The sequence below is a fragment of the Meleagris gallopavo genome, chromosome 9 (genome assembly GCF_905368555.1).
Source record: "Meleagris gallopavo chromosome 9, MGAL_WU_HG_1.1, whole genome shotgun sequence".
In the NCBI taxonomy this organism is placed as follows: Eukaryota; Metazoa; Chordata; class Aves; order Galliformes; family Phasianidae; genus Meleagris; species Meleagris gallopavo.
Window position 1 is genome coordinate 18107774 of NC_139412.1, and position 21511 is coordinate 18129284.

At 39.5% G+C, this 21511-nt stretch overlaps 1 protein-coding gene across 6 annotated transcripts in view; it reads right to left on the minus strand.

The window, feature by feature from the left end:
* The window catches only part of AFF2 (ALF transcription elongation factor 2), a 347616-nt gene that overhangs the window by 64042 nt on the left and 262063 nt on the right, over positions 1-21511 (minus strand). For 4 of the 6 annotated variants that reach the window (XM_085230951.1, XM_085230947.1, XM_085230946.1 and 1 more), the window contains 2 exons: positions 19167-19204; positions 6961-6993 (listed from right to left, as the gene is read on the minus strand). In XM_085230951.1, the coding sequence (XP_085087077.1) occupies positions 6961-6993; positions 19167-19204 (71 nt within the window). The remainder of the gene's footprint in view (positions 1-6960; positions 6994-19166; positions 19205-21511) is intronic. The other 2 variants (XM_085230950.1, XM_085230949.1) reach the window with 1 other exon arrangement.

A 21511-nucleotide genomic window follows, 5' to 3' on the forward strand; every position in this document is an offset into this window, starting at 1 on the left:
ATTTCTGGGGACCATTTCACACTCTTGCGGTATTGATTTGCTAAACCTGATGATAGGTTTATACTTAAGATGCAGTCTAGTATATGAACGAAGTGTAAAGCTTATGAAGAACAGATTCAGGACTTTCAATAACCCCATCTTCTTGATGGGGCTTGCCTCTTTAAAGTAGGTTAGTGTCCCACACTAAATTCTTGAGTGCAGGGTGCTATATGGGCTCCATTTCTAATTGTAGTGGAATGTAATGCTTCCATTACACTGAATTACAGTCACAGAAAAGCATGGGGAAGGTTAATGCTAGTAACTTGTAACTTTCCAACGTAAGGTCAGAGCAAATAGACAACAGCGCTTGGGATCTGAAATGGGAAAATACACGTGAAATTGTTTCTTGAGTTCTCACTTCTGAGGTTGACAGAGGATAGATTTTCTCCTGGGTGCACTAGAGAAGTAACAAGAAAACTAATGTCTTTGAGCTTTGTTGTTGCAGATAATCATTTTTCTTTAAAAGGCTGATCATTGTGCAATGCCTATAGGGCTTAGGAAAAAGTCATCTTTGATGAAATTACAGCATTAAAATGAGTTAGAAATATTTTTATGAAGAAAATGGCACTTAATATTTACAGGGCCAAAACAAAAAACCCATGACTCTGCCTTTATTTTAGCAAATGCAATGAAATTAAGAGACACGCCCAGGTAACTCAGCTGAAGCAGAATAAAACAATCAGGCAATCACAACTGCAGTGAGGAACACAGATAGAGCAAAGAAACACCCTGCCGGAGCCCAGGCACTGAGATCCAGAACATTTTGTTCAGGAGAGAAAAGGGAGAAAAAAAAATATGTTTGAGCAGCATTGCACATACATAACCATGTGCACACGACTTTGCTGGTGCTCCTCTAATGCTAATAAACTCATGTAGGAGGGTGGAAAAGCAAGGCAGTGAGGTCCTGGGAGTTTCTGGAATGTAGGCTGTAGTTAGGTCTCTGTATGCCTATATCTGGGCAAATTAGAAAGAACTGAGAAATTCAGTGCAGCCGATGGCACAGGACAAAAGGAACAGGGAATCCTTTACTCTTTTACCAAGATTGCTAGAGCAGTGATTAAAATATCATTTCACTGTAACTCAATTATGTGTTAAAAATGGAATCAAAATGGCTACCTTCAAAAGAGACACAAATAAATATGCTAGAGTCCTGAACAATCCCCTGCATATATCGGACACATGGCTTTATTTTGAAATATGTGGATGAATTCTGGACTATGTGTGTCAGTGATAATATGGTTGTGTATATCTGGTAAATGAAGTCCTATTGCTTATTGATATCAAACAAAGGAAGAAGTTCCTCTTGCAATATCCAAAATAAAGGAAGATAACACTAGTTATTGCTGACTAGGGTGAGCTTTTGCTTACAGAACAAGTTCTGCATGATCATTTCTAGCTTGACGTCTGACTTCTTTCTTCCTACTTTCAGCCACTTCCATCGTTTTGTTTTGTTTTTGAATCTCTATCCCTCTGTGGTGTATGATATGCTCTACTCTTTTAAATGTCAGACTAGAATGAAATTTGGGATTTTCCTCAGTATAATCTTCAAGCCAAAATAGAAGCACATAAAACAAAAGAACTTGCATTGCTGCAAGAACACTGACAGCAGGCGGTACTTGAAGAAATTCCTATGCAGTGGGTTAGCAAATAGACAATCAGAGCTGCTAAGCTTTCAATTGATGGTCAGGGATTTTGAAATGGGTTGCTGTGCATTTTTGCTTGCTTGTTTGTGTGTGTGTGTACAGTTTTGTGTCTTGCTAAACTGAAGCTTTACATATGTGCAAAAGAAGCTGAAAAGTTCATACCCTCCACGATCTTCAGACTTACATAAGGAGTCCTGCAACATGTGCACCCATTTCAAGCTTTTATTAAGTGCTGGTAAGCTATCCATTATAGATCACATAAATTGCCTAAATCATCTTCATTACTATATTACATTTTTATTATAGATCTGGCAAGAAATATCCATCAAGACTAAAGCCTAACTTACTGTCACAGTAGTTATACGATAGACCTGGATATATTATATTATATATTAACAGTCTGGGTGAGAGAATAGGGAGTATGCTTGTTAAATTAGCAAATAATTCCCACGGCATACTTGCATCTAGATGCTCTTATTTATTTGTCTGTCTGTCTGACTGACTGTCTCTCCATCTATATATCTTCAGACAGATCTATGGAAATGAGACCTACACAGCTGGATGCAGTAGAGACCATGGTGCACATTGGTTCTGTCACACACCTAAAACTTTCACCTTACCTTTGCCTCTCAGATCTTTTTCTTTCACCAGATTAAAATTTTCCGTGTTCTGAGATAAATACCTTTGTGTCTATATTTGTTGTAGTTTGTTTGTTTTTTCTTTCCTCCACAGTGTTTACAGATTATTAATACAAAGCACCTTGGGCTGTTAGTAGCTGAACATGCCTTGGCCCTGTACACACATGGGTTGTGTACACAGCTACAGCACTTCAGAAGGTGCATTTCACAACACGGTCATTAACATCCACTCTCTGGATAAGGAGGGACTGAACTCAAAGTAAATTTAACAAGAATTATTCTGTGATTATCTTGTAAAGTATTTTGACAACGTCTCTGAAGACTTAACCAAACATTCCCAAAGCAAATGAAGCAGATGACATTACTCTTCCCCCATAACTTCATGCCCTGAGCTCCTATGAATGGAGAACTGCCAAGATCAGATTCCCAGTCTCAGTGAAGGTATTGGGACTAACAGTGAGGAAAAACTTGTCTGTGCTAGCAAAATATACTGTAAACAGCCCTCTGCACCGCATCAAGGAGGGACTCAACATCCTAGTTTTCAGAACAGCTTTACTAGGAATGATTCCCTTGGAAATCCACTGTGACTACCAACCTCCAATCTTCAAACTTTGTTCAACAGCTTCTGCATTCCAAATGCCTTTGTTGGGTAAATCAAGTCTCTCTTATTTTAGGAAATCACACCAATTAGGCTTTTTAAAAATAACCAAAGAGCATAAGAAGTTTACCTTTAAGAGTAAAGAACTTTATGCAAATATGCTAGGAGGAGATTGAACAATCCAAAATATTCAGTGTTATTTTTCTACGGATATTCTAGATAAATATTCACAATACATGAGCCACTTTTCAGTGCTGGTATCAATATCAAAAGACTGGAAAATCTTAAAACACTGAAAGACCATCTGTGCACGCTAGCAACTGCCAAATCTGCAACTGTGGTTTCTTCCCTGCTAATTCCATATTTTCACGACAGATTAATGGGCACCATTTATGCAGAATAAATAAATGTGGAAGTCCCGCCTTCCCCCTTCACCGCACCTCATCATTTTACTGATTTGCACCAGACCACTGAGCACATTAATGCAAGTGAGCCGCTGTCTGGATTCAAAAACGATCACACTTGGTAGAGAAGGAACACTTGGCACTGCCAATTTCTTTACAGACTGAAAGTCCTTGAAGTTGAAATGAAATATATTTAGAGAGCTCCAGACTTCAAGCAACACAGATAAACTGCAGAAGTTGAAGGATTTCTCTTTCCTTTCACCAACTGAAGTTTGACTTATGTATGGGCAGAAAAGCAGGCGGATATTTTACATTTGCTACTCCTGTTTCACCAAGTGCGTTCATCTTGTTATTTCTTTCGAGAGGCATTACAGACACAAACGTTTTTACTTTTAGCTTGCTAACTTATGCCAGTTAGTGTAAAATTACAGGACTGAGAATAAAGTCAGATAATCAAACCTTTATATGTGCTTTAAAGGAAAAATTTGTTCTATATACGGTCAGACTTACCCAATTTAGAATTTGCTAATCTTTCCATTTAGTAATTTGCATGCCTGCATGCACACACGTGCATTCAGCAACATACATACTTCACAGTTTTAATTAGAGAGTCACATTTCAGAGAGCTCTTATACTATTCAGATTGCATTGATTTCTATAAAATTTATTATTGTAGCTGTTACCACATACTTAGTAGTCTGTTTAATCTATGAAAGTTTAACTATAGGCGTCTAACACATTATCTGCCACCTCCATGATTTCTTTGTGTGTGAATGGGATGCTAATTGCAAATTTGGAATGCAAATAGTTCATAATCCTTTTAGACACATTTCTTTTAAGAGGAAGAGATTTGCCTTTACTGTATGTCCCCATTCACCTTAGCTCCAAGTTTTGCTAAGAGGAATAAGATGATAAAACCTGTTGGGGCATTTTCTGACAGATCTTATCCTGGCTGACTTTATTATGGCATATTATGTCTAAAAAAAATTGCTAGGAACCAGGCATTTCATTGACAAGACGTGAGCATGCCACACGCCACGAGAAGCCCACATGCCATGGATTTGTAGAAACAACACAGAGGATTGCTGCTGTGCAAGGTCTGACAGAGCTATCTGTTGAAATTCTTTGCTGCTTTCTTAATAGACTCTGTCTCCTCTCCTTGCTTTTAAGTACACATTAGGTTAAAAACAAAGCCTAGAAGTTCCTCCAAGTGAAGCACAAGTCAGGAGCCATGCAGACTGTCTAATTCTAAGTGACAAAGAAAGAAGGTAGGGCAGCTTGGGTTCACACTGAGCCTGAACAACTAGCAGATTAAACATTTTGCTTATGTTTTCTACTAAGTAGTCTCCCACCTCCTAGTACACTATTGCTTCTAGTGAGGTAACTCAGCAATAAAAAGGTTAAATTAACCTAAAAGAAATGACTACAGAAATCAAGAGAAAAATGTAATCTTCTCTTCAAGATGCTTTTCTGGATCTTTTTTATTTTGCTAAACACAGACAACAAGAGCTAGTCCAATTCCTTATCTGTTCCAGACAGCTTTTGAAAACCTGGACTATACCAAAAATCTCTGCTGGATTTATTTCCTATCTGCTTTATTTTTGCATATATTAAATGATTGGTTTTGATGCAATTTTTTTATATTTACATCAATGTGTAACTCAGTCATATACATTCATAAAGTCAATAGCATATTAAATAGAACTTTGATTATTACTTAAGTAACGACTCTGAAATTACTTCAGTGAAAGCTTAATGGGGCTCAGTGGGACTCGAGCAGATGATGAAGTATTTTCTGAATCAGAGTTATTTCCTGGTGACCATCTATGGCTAAAATGACAAGAACCAAGAAGCAAGAAAAAATGTTGATAAAGTTGAAGAAATAATTTATTCACCTTAGGATGATACTGACTGCACCTGCTTGTTCATGCAGAGTGTGGCAATGTCATCATTTTGAAGGGAACCAGTTATTCAGTCTCTAGATCAAAATAAATATATCAAAGCCTAGAAAGAAGAAGGGAAAAAAACACCACTAACCCAGAAGGCAGTTAAAAAAATTAAAATCTGTCAAAAACCATGGAATTCCTCAATTATAGCTTATCCAAGATTTTATGGGGAGAAAAAGCTTACTCTTTTGAACCAATACTGTTTACAGTTGCTGCAATGAAAATTCTAATTTTGTGCTCTAATGAACACAAAACGATCCATAGTCAACCTTGGCAAAACTTATAATGACTGTGTAATTGAAGTGACTTTGTCACATTAAAAAAAAATTGTTTCATAAAACTGTAGTAACTGCCAAGAAATAAAACTATGGGAAAGGCACTCCTGGATGTGTGATACGGAGAGCTGTATAGCCTTTGTAGCTTGTAAAGGTTGGGCTTGCAAAGCTGTGACACATTCATATGCAGTCGCTCTCCTCACAGCACGTTAAGGCTAATTGTGAATTACAGCGAGTGCTTCACCGTGGATGTGTGACACTGAATTTGCTATCTAAAAACAGTGCTTGTGCTGTCATGCTGTGTGCCGCAGTCATTATGGAGGGAGATGACAGGCGAACTTCAGTGAGAGCGTGTTGTGACACAAACCAAATGACTCTCCTCTTGGAAACTCCATGGAGAAGGTGCACCAAAGAGAGAAATGAGATCGCAGACTTTTGAGAAGAACAGAGCCTCAAGCAGTGGCATGCTTAGAAGGTTCTCCAAGGTTCCAGATTTCTCCAAAGATTCCCTAACAGAGCTCGCTGACTTCTGACTGCGGTGCATGAGCGTGAGCTTATGCTCTCTGTGGTGTATGTTCTGGACTGGCTGCCTTTATTCTCTGAGTTTCCCTCATCCTCTCTCTACACACTGAACTCCCAATACAGCCCATACCTGTGTCCTCCAACGGGCACAGCACTCAGCCTCCCAGTCTTCCTGAACAGATGGGAACAGCAGAAGGAGAGAAGGTAAGCACCAGGAAAGGAGCAGCTCTGTGTCCACAAAGCATGCTAGTATTTAACAGGTGCTGTGTTGAAATACAGAGGGATCAATTAGAATCAGAAGTTCAAACTTTCCTCTGATGTAATTCCACTTGCACAGAACTTGGCTTTAAGTACCACAGTTTTGATTTCAAATATGAGTGAACAAATATTTTCTATTTATTTAGTACAGCGATGGCTTCAGCAAGGAGGCAGTGTAAGTCCTGTAAAGAATGCTAATCACAATTTTTTTTTTCTGAGTATTCCTTAATGATCTAGGGATTGGGCACCTAAATGTCTTTAGGGGAAATCAATAGATAATTCCTCCCCATTTTCACTTGGTAAGGATTTTTCCAGAGATCAGTGTTTCAAAAGACTTTTCACGGCGCTCTTTCACTTTAAAAACTAATCTGATTCAACATGAAGTTCCATTATGAAGAAACTGTTAAATGCAATGACACTGGTTATGGAAAACTGAAATGTAGTGAGAGAAACCTAACATCAACCCATAGGAACTTCTGCTGTCTTTGAATGACACGAGGAGCTCAATATACCTAATCATCAAAGTAAAGCCCACTGGGAACCGAACTACAGCTGAACTGCAGAGGGTTGCTACCTGATTGCTAGACCCAGAAGCGCTAAGCCATATGCCGCTTATTCCTTTGTCGTGGTAGCTTACCATGATTGATACCAAGGACGACTCTCCTCTTCGCTGTGAAACAATGAAGACAACAGGAAGTAAGAAACAGAGTATAGAGATTATAATTTTACAATCCTAATTTTTAAATCTCTCAGTTCCTGGAGTTCAGTGCACTAAATTCCTGTGTGCAAATGCTTTTCCATCTTTCTTTAGAAAGATATATTTTTTTCACCATCCTTGTGCCAGTCTCCTTGATTTTTCTTCCTTGCTCACCCGTCTCTCTGAATCAGCCTTTTCCCAGCACTCCTCCAGCCTCCACACAAAGGCACCACAAGGTCAGCGGAGGGCCCTGGTACAGGGGTGCCCTGCACGTTCCCTTTCCTGGCTGGAGGCGGAATGCGCTCTGTTTACAATATGCTTGGTTTCCACTTGACAAGGCCTGGAAGCCACTGTGTATATCTGAACCTACATCCCATAGGTAGAGAGAGCACACTGCTGTCGAGATGCAGCCCGCTTCTACAATTAAAGAGCCAGCAAGCTGACAAGGCCTGATGGATGAGGCGATACTGAACACACGTTACATCTGTAACGTGAGCGTTACACGACTCACAGCAACTCGCTGCACGACACAAAACAAAAATCAGCTCAGACGTTACAAGCACCCCCACTCCAACTATGCTAATCTCTTCTTTCATCCATGATCTTTGCAAGTGACATAGCGTTATGGTAAAATGGTCGGCACTTAAAAGAATATCTGCAGCCTCTCTGCCACTATTAATAAAAATATTTAATGCTCTTGTTAGGAGGCACAATTTGATTACTGAACTGTTATCCAACAAATCCTGAAAACAATTCAAAGTGAATTTCCCTAATATGTCTATTTTTCTATCCTGCCAGAAGGGCTGCTAATGAATTTGCTGCTTGAATGAACAGACAGATTGGGAACTATAACTGTGCTGGCCTGGGCAACATGGCACTGGCACCAAAAACCTATTTGTACCCATGAAAAGTTCTCTCCAGAGTATGTATCTCATCCAGAGGTGATTTTCCAATAAAATCAGCCTCGATTATTGCAAGTGCAGGAGCAATCCCTGAGGGAGTATATCAGGCAATTCAATACTAGGAAATGTTGTACTAGGCAAAATTAACCTTGTAGCAGTGTTATTTCCTTTCTTTTGTATTCATCGATCCTAAATGACTGGATTTTTTTTGTTTCTCTCAAATAGCAGAAGATTTTTTTTTGTACTTATATTAAAAAAAAACAACAAAAACACACACACACACACACACAAAACATTTGAAAGATACCCGTTTTTCTTTTTATTACACATTTTACCACCAAAGCAAAGGGCTGCTTGCTATGTGACAAGCTCTTTTTGAGGGATATATCAGCAAAGATAACAAGGAGAATATGTGGATATCAAAGAGCACCACATTTATTCTGTCCTATCTCTAAGACCTCATAAGGCAGAGGAAACCTACTATGAGTGCTGTTCCAAAATTAATGCCTCCTACATTATGATGTTGGCCTATGACATCAGAGGTGAATGTGATAAGATGGAAGTAGATGCAATATTCTCCTACCAATATTCTGTTTTTGTTGTTGTGTGACAGATGGCAGTACAGGGGCAATCTGACAGAATGCCATCTGACATGGAAGTGCAAATAAAACAAAGGTGTGCCACTGAATTCCTCCATGTGGATGTAGCAGCACCCACTGGTATTCACTGATGGTTGCTGAATGTCTAGGGAGACCAAACAGTAGATATGAGCAGAGTGGGGGGTGGGGAGTGTGTTTCAGCAGTGGTGACAGCAACTGATGGTCATCGCTGCTGGTGCAGATGTTTACGAGTGTGGTATCTTGTTCATCACTACTGAAATTGCATCACTGATGGTACTGACTATATTGAAAAATACTGAGCAAATTCTCAGCTACAAAATCTTGTACTCTTCGCATCTGTTGTAATTTCCAAAGAAATAAATAGGAGGCATTACCTTAGGAATAACCTACATTTATTACCAAGAGGCCAAAAGCCAGAAGAACAGAGGAAACTTCATTCTCCCCTCTCACTGCAGTGCAAAATTAGAAGTTCCAATGAAGCAAGAGAGCGGACAGAGGGATTCCAATGTCTAAGAGGTTTAAGATAGACTCAGTCCAATCCCACTGCCAGGTAGCTTTGCATTGCCTCAGGAAGGCTCTCAAAGGCAGGAATCTTCATCTGGAGAATATCGATACAGTGCTAGACCCTAAGTAAATTAGATACTCATGTAAGCACACTAAAACTACTTGCTCTCATTATTTTTCTTCCACGAGGACAGAAGTGGCATAGCAATAAAATTCAAGAGTACATGTGATCTGTTTGCTCCTGTGTAGGATTCAGGGATCTATTCTGAAACCAGGATATTCCCATTCACGCTGGGATCAGGCGTTTTCTTTGATTTTGCTTGTATCTGTTGCTTGGTTGCAATATCTTTGCTCAGAAACACATTTTTAGAGCATTAATTTTGAAAAGATCAGTAGTTAGAAAACAGCTGTTACTTACTACGATGCCCAAGGCAAACACTTAAAATAATTGTTTGAATAAATGCTATGTGGATTAAAGTTGATAATGAGGAAGACAAGTACAAAGCCTAAAATGACCAGCAACATAGAATGAGAACCCGCATACTCCTTTGACCCACAATAAATTGGAAAAAATATTGACCTTGGCTGATTTTCAAAGGAAGAAATGAGAAAAAAAAGAGCTTTTGTTTGCTTCAAACTTCCACTTCATTTTTTCCCTAAAACCTCCGAAATCTGACCTAAATTTAATCTTGACAAACTGTGTCACAACAAAGGTGAGAAAATGCAGTTTTGAAAAATAACAAAAGTGACCCAGTTAAAGAGAAAAATACATATTTTTGCCCAGCTGCAATAGTTGTGGTAATTTTTACACAAAAGATCAAGTGGAATATGCATTTCTCAGTGAATAAAAAATATGCTGAAGAAAAGTTTACTCTAGCAATCCAAAGTTGTGTGATGGCTCCCGAGCAACGAGTTTGGCTCAGGAGCTGCAGCCAGTGTGTGTAGTTGGATTCAGCAGTGCTTGGTATTGATGGTGTGTGCTCAGATTTGTAAGAGATTAGATGAATGAGCTCTCAGAGTGTCCATTTCACTGTCTTGTAAGCAAATGTGCTCACACAGCAATTTAACCATCTACTACAAGTTATACAATCAAGTCAGAAACTTTTCACTTCAAAAATGCACTGTTCTCTTTCCAAGTACCTGTTGTGGTGGGTAGCCAAAAACCTTCAAAATACAAACAATTCCATATTTCAGACTTAACCAATGTGACTCATTTGCACAATTTAAAGTTCAAACAAACTGCTAGTCAAGTGAATTATAACTTATTATCACAGGCTAGAGACTTTTAATACATTCTGTGGTTGGGACAGGACTGATTTACTGTTTTGGGCCCTGCCAGTTCTTACCATGCATCATTTCCTTAGAAATAAAAATAGCCCTACTGTGGTTATCCTTTGGACTGATAAAAATATATCTAACAAGATGTGTCAGAGGGACAAAATTCAGAAAATAAAGGTAAAATATTAAACAGAGTTATTATTTTATGTCTAAAGCACTATATCTTCCAGCTGCTGTGATGACTTTGGAATAAAGCAAAAGGTACTGCAGAAAAGAAAAAAGATCTAAAGGAGAAATTGAGCTCTGATAAAACCACATGGGTATAGATGAATTGTCAGGGCTTTGCAAGAGTCAAAATTTACATAAAAATCAGTATTTAGGGATTAGTGTGCTATCATCAAAAAGGATTTAATATGTGCATTTCTTTGCAAACAGTTTAAAAGCGGCAATTTTATAATCCATTTCCAACACTAACCTTTAACTTGTAAGAGTAAAATAATCCCTCGTAACATTTCTAGAGTTCACATTTTGCTGAGAAAATGTAGCTCCCTAAATAAAACTCTCTGGAAAACCTATGTTTGGTTTTCATAGTGATACTCCAAGATCCAACCCCGCTGGAAGCTCTGCATGCCTGTGCAGATGCAACCATGTGGGCCAGAACCAGTGGCATTTTGAGTTTGGCCAGCTCTCGAGGGACTCGGCTGCTGGTGCAATAAACTGCTCTGATTGACCGAACTCTGCAACTGTGTGGATGCCTAAGTGGACAGACTAGGAGGATCAGGGACTAAAGAACATTGTCTGTAATTGCCTGTAAGCAGGTTTTTCCCTGGATTTCTGCTGGGGATTTGAGTGCTTTCACATGCTAGACTTAAAGTATTAAAACATAAATATGAATGGATTTCTTTGAGAAATGAATGTGAGCAGGCAGTTTAGGCCCTGTGTTGTAATGGATTTTTAGAACTAATTCAGTTGGTGCTGGCTGATTTAGTAGTTAGACAGATATGGACTAAGGAACGTTTATAAGCAGAGACTAACAGGTGATGGCTGTAAATTGCCTGGGAGTTTCACTGAAAATGAGATTTATAGCAAGTTTTGGCTTTTTGTTTAGTTGAATGTGGTTTGATTTCAAGTTCTTTAGCAAATGTCCTTTAGATTCATCTACTCATATGCATATACTCATACAATATGCCTGCATAAATATGGCTATGTAGATACGCATGTACATATATACGCATGCATATGTATATAAAGACACCTTCCCATACATAAATGCAAGTTTTTTCAACCTACACAATCTTTTTTTCTTTTTTTTCTACAGCAGAAATTGCTGAGTACCAGTGGCACACCACCACCTTTGTTGGTTACAAGTGCCTGATCTGACCAGCAAAAACAAACCTTCAAACCCAGCTCAGTGGCCTGCACATTTGACAACAGGAGCAAAAGATCTGTTTATGGTTATCACTATTACAGCATACATTAAGTGACCCTCGGAGTCTGACCTGTTTGCCCTCCTCCATATTGAGTCAATAAGAGAATCCTCTGGCTCTGCATGACTTGCTTAGACCTTAGACCTTTCATGCAAGTCTACCCAGGAAGGGAAAAACAAGATGCCATTCCAGCTGGTAAAACAAAGGTATTTTTTTAAAATGCAAACAGTAGAAATAGTCATTCCTATTCCATTTATAATGAAGGATGAAAAGGCCACAAAAAATACCACTGTGCTTTGCAAATGAGAGGTCAATTGAAATGTCAACATATAAATAGTTAATGGGTTGCAATTCCAACAATGGCTGGGACAGAAAATTGTACCAAGTCAAGACTGATGGCCTTCTGAGAAGATGAGTTTTATGACAGGAAAAAACAATAACCACCAAAAATCTTTCTGGTTAACAAACGTGTGGTTGGTCTTGTCAGTGATGGAAAACAAATAAATTTCAAAAATATAAAAAGCAGTAGGATTTTAACATAAGCTATAACCCTATAACATAAATCTGGTAGTCATTAAGTCTACAGCAAATTTAAACATGTGCAGGTGCTTGGGGGAAATGGCAATGCTTTCTATTGAAGATTTTAATGCTCTGTAATAGAAGAGAGGATAAAGGACACTCAAGGAAGCCAGAATTTTCTTTCCGAAAGCAAGAAGTCAATTTGAATATTATATAGTTCTACAGAAGTTCATGGAGTACAAGAGCTGCTCTTAAAAATATTCATTTTTTATAAAAAAAAAATATATAAAAAAAATATGTATCTTAAAAAATTATTTAATTCTGCTGTGCTGGATGAAACCAGGGTTTTAACTAAATCATTCTTTCAACTGACTGCATTTTCCCAAGGAGTCCCTCTGGTCATTTTCATAAAGGACTGCAATCTGAAGCTTTTGAGCCAGGCTGTATCCAGTTCTCAGTCAGAAGAGCAGCACCATAAAAAGAACTCATCTCTCCAATGTGAAAAAGAATAAAAAGAAACCAGTTATCTTCCTAACCACTGCCTCCATCTGACTGGCTGCCTCAAAGACTTCCTTTCCCAATTGCAAAGAGATTTGCCTTTGGTTGCTTTAGCTCACTGGTGGACTCACAGTCTTAGAGGGAAAAAGAGCATTATTAATAGTGGCTTTTGAGTAGGAAAACTCCTTGGTCTACACAGCAGAGATATGTCGTATCATGAATGAGAAATAGCAAGTAATCTTTTGTTATTTTGCATAACATAGCTACTTGCATGGATTCCTGTGAACGTATGAGGAAAAGGGTTTTAAACAAACAAAATACAGTAGTTTTTCAAGCAGCGTAGTGTTCAGTGCCGCAGGACGTTGTGGGGACAAAAGGTATAAACAGATTTTAAATGAGATTTTGCATGGAGAATAAGTGCATTGGTAACTCCTAAACACAGGATGTGAGATCATGGAAGTGTGAACTGTTGTGCACAGGAAAATGGAAGAGATGCTTTGAAGGTTGCTTCTCTAATTTCTGTCCTTTCCCCGCAGTCTGCCACTGGCAGTAATAACGTACTGAGCTAGCAGACCTTCAGACTACATTAACGTACAGGCTGCCAAGCAAAATCTTGTACTTGAAAGCAAGGCTTAACCCTGACTGTACTCAGATCTGATGGGATCCTGCAGCTCGACCCACTGAGACAAGGGACAAATGATTTGGTCAACTCAACACAGATACAATGCATTTTGGCTCCTAGGCTGATATGGGCTTTCATTGCCTACCCAGGTCTGGAAAAAAGCCTGAGAACTGTGATCATCAGCTGGATTTCAGAACAAGGCTGCTATTGAATTTTAATGAGAATCCAAATCACAGAGTATATAATAGATTATTTCCTCTGGATATGTCATAATTGAAAACAATTTCTCATGTAACAGCTCTTCAGAAATCAGAAAGTGTTCACAGAGTAAACTTGTTTAAGTAATGTTACTTCTTTCAGACGCAGGGATGGGAACAGCATGATAAGAACTAGCAAGTAAGAAAGTATCTAGGACTTTGCATACAAGAAATCCCTTCCCTGCTACTGTCAATATAAATATGGATTAAGTCTGTGATGGACAGCAAGTTCTCCTTTTATGACAGAGGAAGAGGAGTATAAAATAAGTTAAGTTAATAGAATCTGCAGTTGTAGGGTGACTCTGATGCCACATATGACAGAAGAGGGCCTTATGCTTTTGGAGATGCAATTGCATTATTTTCACCAAAAAAAGTCAGTTCAGCAGGTGCAGAGACTTCTCAGCTACTTTCTCTGTGCTTTTTAATGGTAGTAGTATGTTAGATGAGGCTACCAATATACTATGATGAGTTCCTCTGCATGTGTTGTGTCTTCTTGTCGTGCTATAAACAACATGGAACTGAGATCATGCCTTGTGAAGAAGTCAAATGCCACCTGCATTCCTCTGACCTTCAGGAAGTTTGTATAACTGATATGAACTGGATGAACTCAGTCTAAGCACCTACAAACCCTTGGATAGTAAGAAATCAGTTGCACAACTGCCTAATTGAACTGTAGAAGGAAAACTTCCTTGGTTTTCTTTTTCCCCTCCTGAAGTTTTAGGCAACGGAAGGACAAAATAAAAATTAAGTAAGCTTCCCCCTATACCTGAAACCTGCAACATTAATTAGAAGACAAGATGTATGAGGAGCAGCTGAGCTCCCATGGTTCGTTCAGTCCAGAAAAGAGGAGGCTGAGGAGAGGTCCCATGGCAGCCTCACAGGGGAGTGGAGTGGCAGCACTGACACAGAATCACAGAACATCTTGGGCTGGAAGAGATCTCAGAGATCATCCAGTTCCAACCACCTGCCATAGGCAGGGTAGCCAACCACTAAATCAGGGCCATTCAGCCTGATCTTGGACATCTCCAAGAATGGTGCACCCACAGATTATCTGGATAGCAGTGCCAGGTCTCACAACCCTCTCAGTGAAAATTTACCCTCTGGCAACTAACTTAAATCTCTCCTCTTTCAGTTTAAAACCATTCCCCCTTGTTCTATCACTATCTACCCATGTAAAAGGTTGATTTGCCTCCTGCTTTAAGTACCTCCCTTTAAGTACTGGGAGACTGCAATGAGGTCTCCATGGATCCTTCTTTTCTCCAGGATGAACAAGCCCATCTCCCTCAGCCTATTCATAGGACAGGTGCTCCAGCCCTCTGAGCATCTTTGTGACCCCAGACCTCTGCTCTCATGTGACAGCAAAAGGACTCAAGGGAAGTGCACAGAGCTGTGTCAGATGAGATTCAGGCTGGGTGTTAAGAAAAAGTTCTTCACCAGGGGGTGGTTGGGCTTGGTACAGGCTCTACAGGGTCACAGACCCAAGCTGCTGGAATTCAGGGAGAATTTAGATACAGCTCTCACAGATAAGGTTTGGATTTTGGGTGCTCCTGTGTGGAGCCAGGAACTGGATCTCGATGAATCCTTTGGGTTCCTTCCAACTCAAGATATTTTATGGCTCTGTGATTCTAATAACCAAGCAACAAAAGCAAACAGACTATTTCTACAAAAATCTTTGTCGTGTTCCTTAACTAGCATGCTAAACAGTGGTACTACTAAGAACTGAACTAGGGATATTATGAAAACAACAGTCTTTAAAAGGGAATTATTTCTGATTCCAGGTTTGGGAAATAAGAACTATGTCAGAGCAACATAAAAACAAGGAAGTTTTTAATGCTAATGACAACAGATAATATCTTTTTATATATATTTATATACACATATATATATTGTAACAGATGTCAAATGCAGCTAGATTCAACTCAACTTATTAGTGCATGGCTTTTAGCCAAAAGCAATTCACATTTGCAGAAGTGTACTATCACATATGTCTTAATAACAGAAATGTGTTTTGAAAAATGTATGTGGTAAGTCACATATGGCAGAAGGAATCTGTACAGCTTTCAATTCTTACGACAATAGAAGCTACCAACTTTATTTTGCATAGCTGAAGAACATTAAAATTCAAGCAAAATTCTCTTTGACATTTCAGAGCTACAAAAGCAACAGCACTAAAAGCTAGATGTGCTTGAGGTATGCTTAGTGAGGCTGTGCTGCTTGTATACCAGGGCTGCTCTGAAAGTAATTCCTACTATGTTATGATGTTGGCCCATGACACCAGAGACAACTGTTGATGGAATGTTAGTAGAGGCTGAACCCTCTTCAGCAATATTCCCTCGCATTTTGTTTCTGTGCGAAAGATGGCAGCAAAGGGGCAGTCTGACAAAATGGTGTCTGACATAGAACAGTGTAGGGAGCAAAGGTGTGTCACTGAATTCCTCCATGAGGGAAAAAGTGGCACCCACTGGCATTCATCGACACTTTGCTGAATGTTGATGGAAACCGAAAAGTGGATGTGAGCACAGTGAGGGGTCAGTGTTGTGTTTCAGCAAAGACAAGAGTGATCAAGTGATCACCTCCACTTGTGCAAATGTTTGCAAGCATGGCCTGCAGGCTCTTGTTCATTGCTGGCAAAAATGCACAGCTAGTGGTGGTATCTGTGCTGAAAAATAATGTTCTGTAATTGGGAATTTTCTCTATCAAGTAGTGTTTTTGTACTCTTTGCGTTTGTTGTAGTTTCTGTGAAAATAAATAGGAGGCATTACATTCAGGCAGATAAGAGATACATGTTTGAAGCGTATTTGTAAGGTAGATAAGAAACTGGTTGGATGGTTGCAGCAAGAGGGTTGTGACCAAGAGCTCCTATGTCCAGGTAGAGCATGGTCATTGCTGGTGTCCCCAGGGATCCATCTTTAGAGTGGTGCTCTTTAACATTTTTATCAATGACACAGCAAACTCAGGTTTGCTGATAACACCAAGCTGAGTAGTGTAGTCGAGAGAACAGAAGAAAGGCATCCAGAGGGACCTGGACTGGCTCAAAAAGTGGGTGCATGTGAACTTAACAAGGTTCAATAAGGCCAAGTGCGAGGTGTGGCACTTGGGTTGGGACAATCCCAGATATAAGCAAAGACTGGGAGAACTACTTGAGTGCAATCCTGTGAAGATTGGGACCTTGGGTGTCCTAGTAGACAAAAAGATGGACAGGAGCCACCAGTGTGCACTTGTAGCCTGGAAGATAAACAGTATTCTGGACTGCATTAACAGAGGGTTAAACGGTAGGGAGAGGGATGTGATGAGATAATTGTCCCTCTCTACTCTGCCCTCATGAGGCCCTGTCTAGAGCACTAGGTACAGGTCTGGGGCCCTCAGCTCAGGAGGTCCAGAGTAACCATATAGATGCTCAGAGGGCTGGAGAACCACTCATACAAAGAAAGGCCAAGGGAGATAGGCTGGTTTCACCTGGTGAAGAGAAGGCTCAGGGAGATCTCACTGAACCTTAAAGGGAGTTTATAAGCAGGAGGGAAATCAACTTTTTACACCGCTAGTAGTGACAGGACAAGGGCGAACCCAAGACATTCTGATTTTGTGATCCTATGACTTTCAGAGCAACCTATGTAAATGTAATCTATGTCCACAACTGCTATTTTAGAGATACTATTTTTGCTTTTGCCCTAAGAGGTAATATTTTAGCATAAAATTGTAATTGCATAGAGGTAACTTAAATAGTTACATTTCACTGAAAAATGAGACAGATTTATCAGCTGTTCATTATACAGGCTGTAATTAATATGTATAATGTATTCCCTAGGGTACTAATTGAAGCTGCAACCATGAATACAGTCAGAGAGAAGTTAAACAACTAGTTGGGGGAAAAATACATGGTGAAATATGCACACGTAGGTGGAAAGAGTGAGACTATCCATCTGGCCTTCTTCCATTTCAAAATATTACTCTTATTTAAGGCCCATAAAATAATTATTTAACCTAAATCCCCCACTTCCGTACACCCAAATCTCTTTTACAGAGTAATTGGGCATCAGTATCACACATATGCTATTTAATGACTGCAAAGCTCAATACCTTTGTCTCACTTGGGGAAACTCAATTTAGTTGAGCCATTCCTGAGAGTTTGACCCAAAATATTAAAAAAGTGAATTAATGAAAAATGACTGTTTTGGAGTTGCTGCCCAGGACTCTCATCACCTTACAGCACCTCGATTCTCTAGAAGATGAACTGAAATCACAGCTCATTTCATACTTTCTATTAAACAAACCACCAGGTAACAATGACTTTAATTCAGCTTGCACTGAGTTTGAACTAGCCCTACAGGCAAGAAAGGTCCCTTGTCACATTAAAAGTTTAATGTGCTACCAAGTCCCCACTGGATGCTATTTCTAATTTTTATCAGATTAAATGAAACATAAAGAGAGAGTGATTTATGACTATCTTGCATCTTGTCTAATCACTCCAAGGAGTGTTCATACACATTTTGCATTCACTTTATAAGGTATAAATGACTATACATGATGGAAACACAGTGAGAGATCAAACTGTATATTCTTTTGCTATGTGTGCTAAAACACAATGATTTGCAAGTTCTGTCAGTGCATGTTCTTACAAATACTAAGCCACTGTCGTCCAAAACCTGCATGAGAAGCAGACTACAATGAAAGCAAGAACATTTACTCTGTCTCTGACAGGAATATATAGTTACTGGGATTTAGTTAAACTGCAATAATCACCTACTGAAGCTAAAAATCTGTGTTTTATTGGTGCAGGAAAACCCATTAAGACTGGAACATTTGTTATTTAAAGGGAATCACTGATGTTGGTAGCTTTAACTGAAAATGCCTTTTCTCAAAGAGCTAGGACATCTATAAAGCAACTTTCTTAATTCAGTAATAAACGGTTGAGTGTTACTTCTAGTGCACTAAGATTTAAGAACTTCTCATGAAATGCCCTGGAAATTGCTCCCTTGTAGCTTGCTCATACTTCATAGAGACCAACTGTAGAGAGCAGAAACATACATCTGTGTGTGGTGTGAGAAAGACACACATACTGAGTGAGAGAGCACTTAATCAACAGGATGGCAAAGCCTTGATACACAGGTGCAAAATATTCCCATGTGTCTAGAAATCATTTGGCATATTCCTAGTTACTTCCCTCCTGTCAGACCTTCTCAAGGATTGCAATTAAAAATCATAATCTTTTTAGCATGTACAAACCTCCCCAAGGCTAGGAGCACTATGTATTGAGTATGACTGTGATATTTTTTGGCAGCTATTCATAGACAACACATTAATTTATGGAAACTGGATGAATCTTGGGTAGTGCAATCATTAGAGACACATGAGAAATCAAAAGATTTCCTCAACAATACTGACCTTCTAATAGCTATTACTAGGGACAATCTGAATTCCATTTTCTTTTTTACTGCCCTCCTTGCTGTGTGGCTTTTTAGTGATTATACACAAGAAGTTCATTCAAGTTACATTTCCCAATAGATAAAAGAATAACTTACTTTACAGGAATGTTTCTCAATTTTGTCTTTTCAGCAGCCTGTAAACAGAAGAGGGGTGGGGGAGACAAACAATTACACAACACAACTAAGCACAACCAACCTGCACCCAACCTGCACTACTGGATGCTCTTCAGAAGACCACACTCTGGCACCTGGCCGTGGCCAGAGCAGAGGAATGTGTCTTCAGTAGCTGGCCCCTTTCAGGGTCTTAAATACTTCTACCCAAGTTTGTGATATGAGTGTGGCTTGTTTGTTTTTAATGGCTATCATTCTTGAGGAACATTACTTTACTTCCCACTCTGAGTCTGGCCTCTTTTGTCACAACCTATCTGCCCATACCCAGAACAGGAACAACAACAGGAAAAATTAAAGGGAAGAACAGACTTCGTTTCCAAAACAGTTTTTATTTGCCAACAACAGAAATGGCAAGGGATGACCAAATGTTCGGATCAATTTCCTCTTGTGAAACCTTCGAGAAAACACACTCAAATCATCTAAATGAGTAAATCTTTGGCCCTCTCAGCCTGCACCACGTCAGACACAGAGCCCGGTTCCAGTTTATTGCTGAACCCATTGATCTGTGTACAGTTCATTTATCATTCATGAAAAGAGCCAGTGATCTTCACAGTATATTAGAAGAAACAACTCAGATCATCTGTCAACGGCCCTCTTATTTCTGTTTCCCTCTCCATGGGGATTTCATCTTCTTCGATTTTTCTTGAATTAAAATGTTGCTAAGCAACACAGCTAGAGCACTGATGGCAGAGCCATGCCAGTCTATCACACTGGTTAAGTGGCTCAAGATTTTAGTGGAGGATTTTAGGGTGGGTTTTTTTTTTTTTTTAATGTTTCTGTACTATAATTATGTAATCTAAACCAACCTTGCATCTCCTCTCAATTTTTCAGAAAAGGTAAATAACATTTTGCCACGTGCTTTTCCCTTACATTTGTCAGCAGTGTAGCACAGACTTTAGTTAACACACTTCACTGACCACAAGTCAGGTGGTTAACTATAAATTTTTTTAATGTCCTTAAGCAATTACAATCTCCGTTGACAAACAGTCAGCAGATAACAATTCCAAACATACATGAACAAGCAAACAGTCTTGGCAAGGCATACAACAATTAACATGCAAAAAGGGAGAGGGGTGAGAGTGGGATATGTACTTTCAGTTTTCCATGAATTACCAAATAATGGAGTCTGACTCCCCTACAGCATGGTATTAGAATTCCTTGAGAGGGCCGTAGCCAATATTCCCAGGCAAGAAGGGAGATTTCTAGATATCGTTAGGGAGCATAATATGACCTGATGTTTGCTGGTTTCAGTCCAGCTGAGAGGGGATCCCACTCAGTATTGGTCCCTGTGCTGTTTTATACTCTGCTAGCGTCTGGTTACTTAATCGCTACAGTGCACGCTGCTTCTGCTAAATGGGGTTAGTCCAATAAGCTGTGCTAGGCTTGCCTCATGGATGAGGAAGGAAAGCCTCCCCTGGGTCCTACAGGAGGTAGTTGCACTTCTTTATTTAAGCCTAGAGGCACAAGACCAAATCTGTGAGTGTCGTTGTGTGCTTCTGTTTCACCATAGCACTGCTTGGTTTTGTATAATTAGCCACGCATTTGCCAGTAATCCACCAAACTGGTGCTGGGCCAGGCTTTTGACATTAACTAGGCTGTGACTGGGGGGGCAGAATCAAGGTCCCCAGTGATGCAACCACCACAGCTGCACCAAGAGGGTGGACAGGAAGACTAGGCAGAAAACCGCTATCAGACCTTCCTTTCACCCAACTATGCTTTTCCCTTTCTTCAGTGTGCCTTTTGAGGAGAATCCCACACATTTTAGTGCAGGAGGGTTTGAACATCACCTTCAGAGAAACTAGTGTTTTGTACCACTTCAGGAAATTCCTTCTAGCATTCACAGAACCAGACTACAACAGATTTATGTGTGGGAAGCAGTCAGATGATTAGTGAGATTATAAGTACGGGTCGTGGGGAAAGGCAGAAGACAACTGATCCATAAACTTATTACACAAAGAAAAGTTTCACTGTTTAATTACCTGTGGAGGTATCTTTGTAAAGCCTACCAAAAATTGGACAGGAGGATTTTGGTGAGGAACTTTAACCTCTGCTATGCTTGGAAATAAAATTGTTCCCATATAGGAACTGCTAATATTAGCGTTCCTGAAAAAAATGATCACATAAGCCCACGAAGAATTAAATACTTTATGAAAACTGACTAACTTTTGAAACCTCTGGGATCTGCACAATTGGGTTCCAAATTTTGCCAGAATTAGTTCTCCTTTGGGCTCTACAATAGGACTAGCTTATCAGAATATCTTCTATTTTGG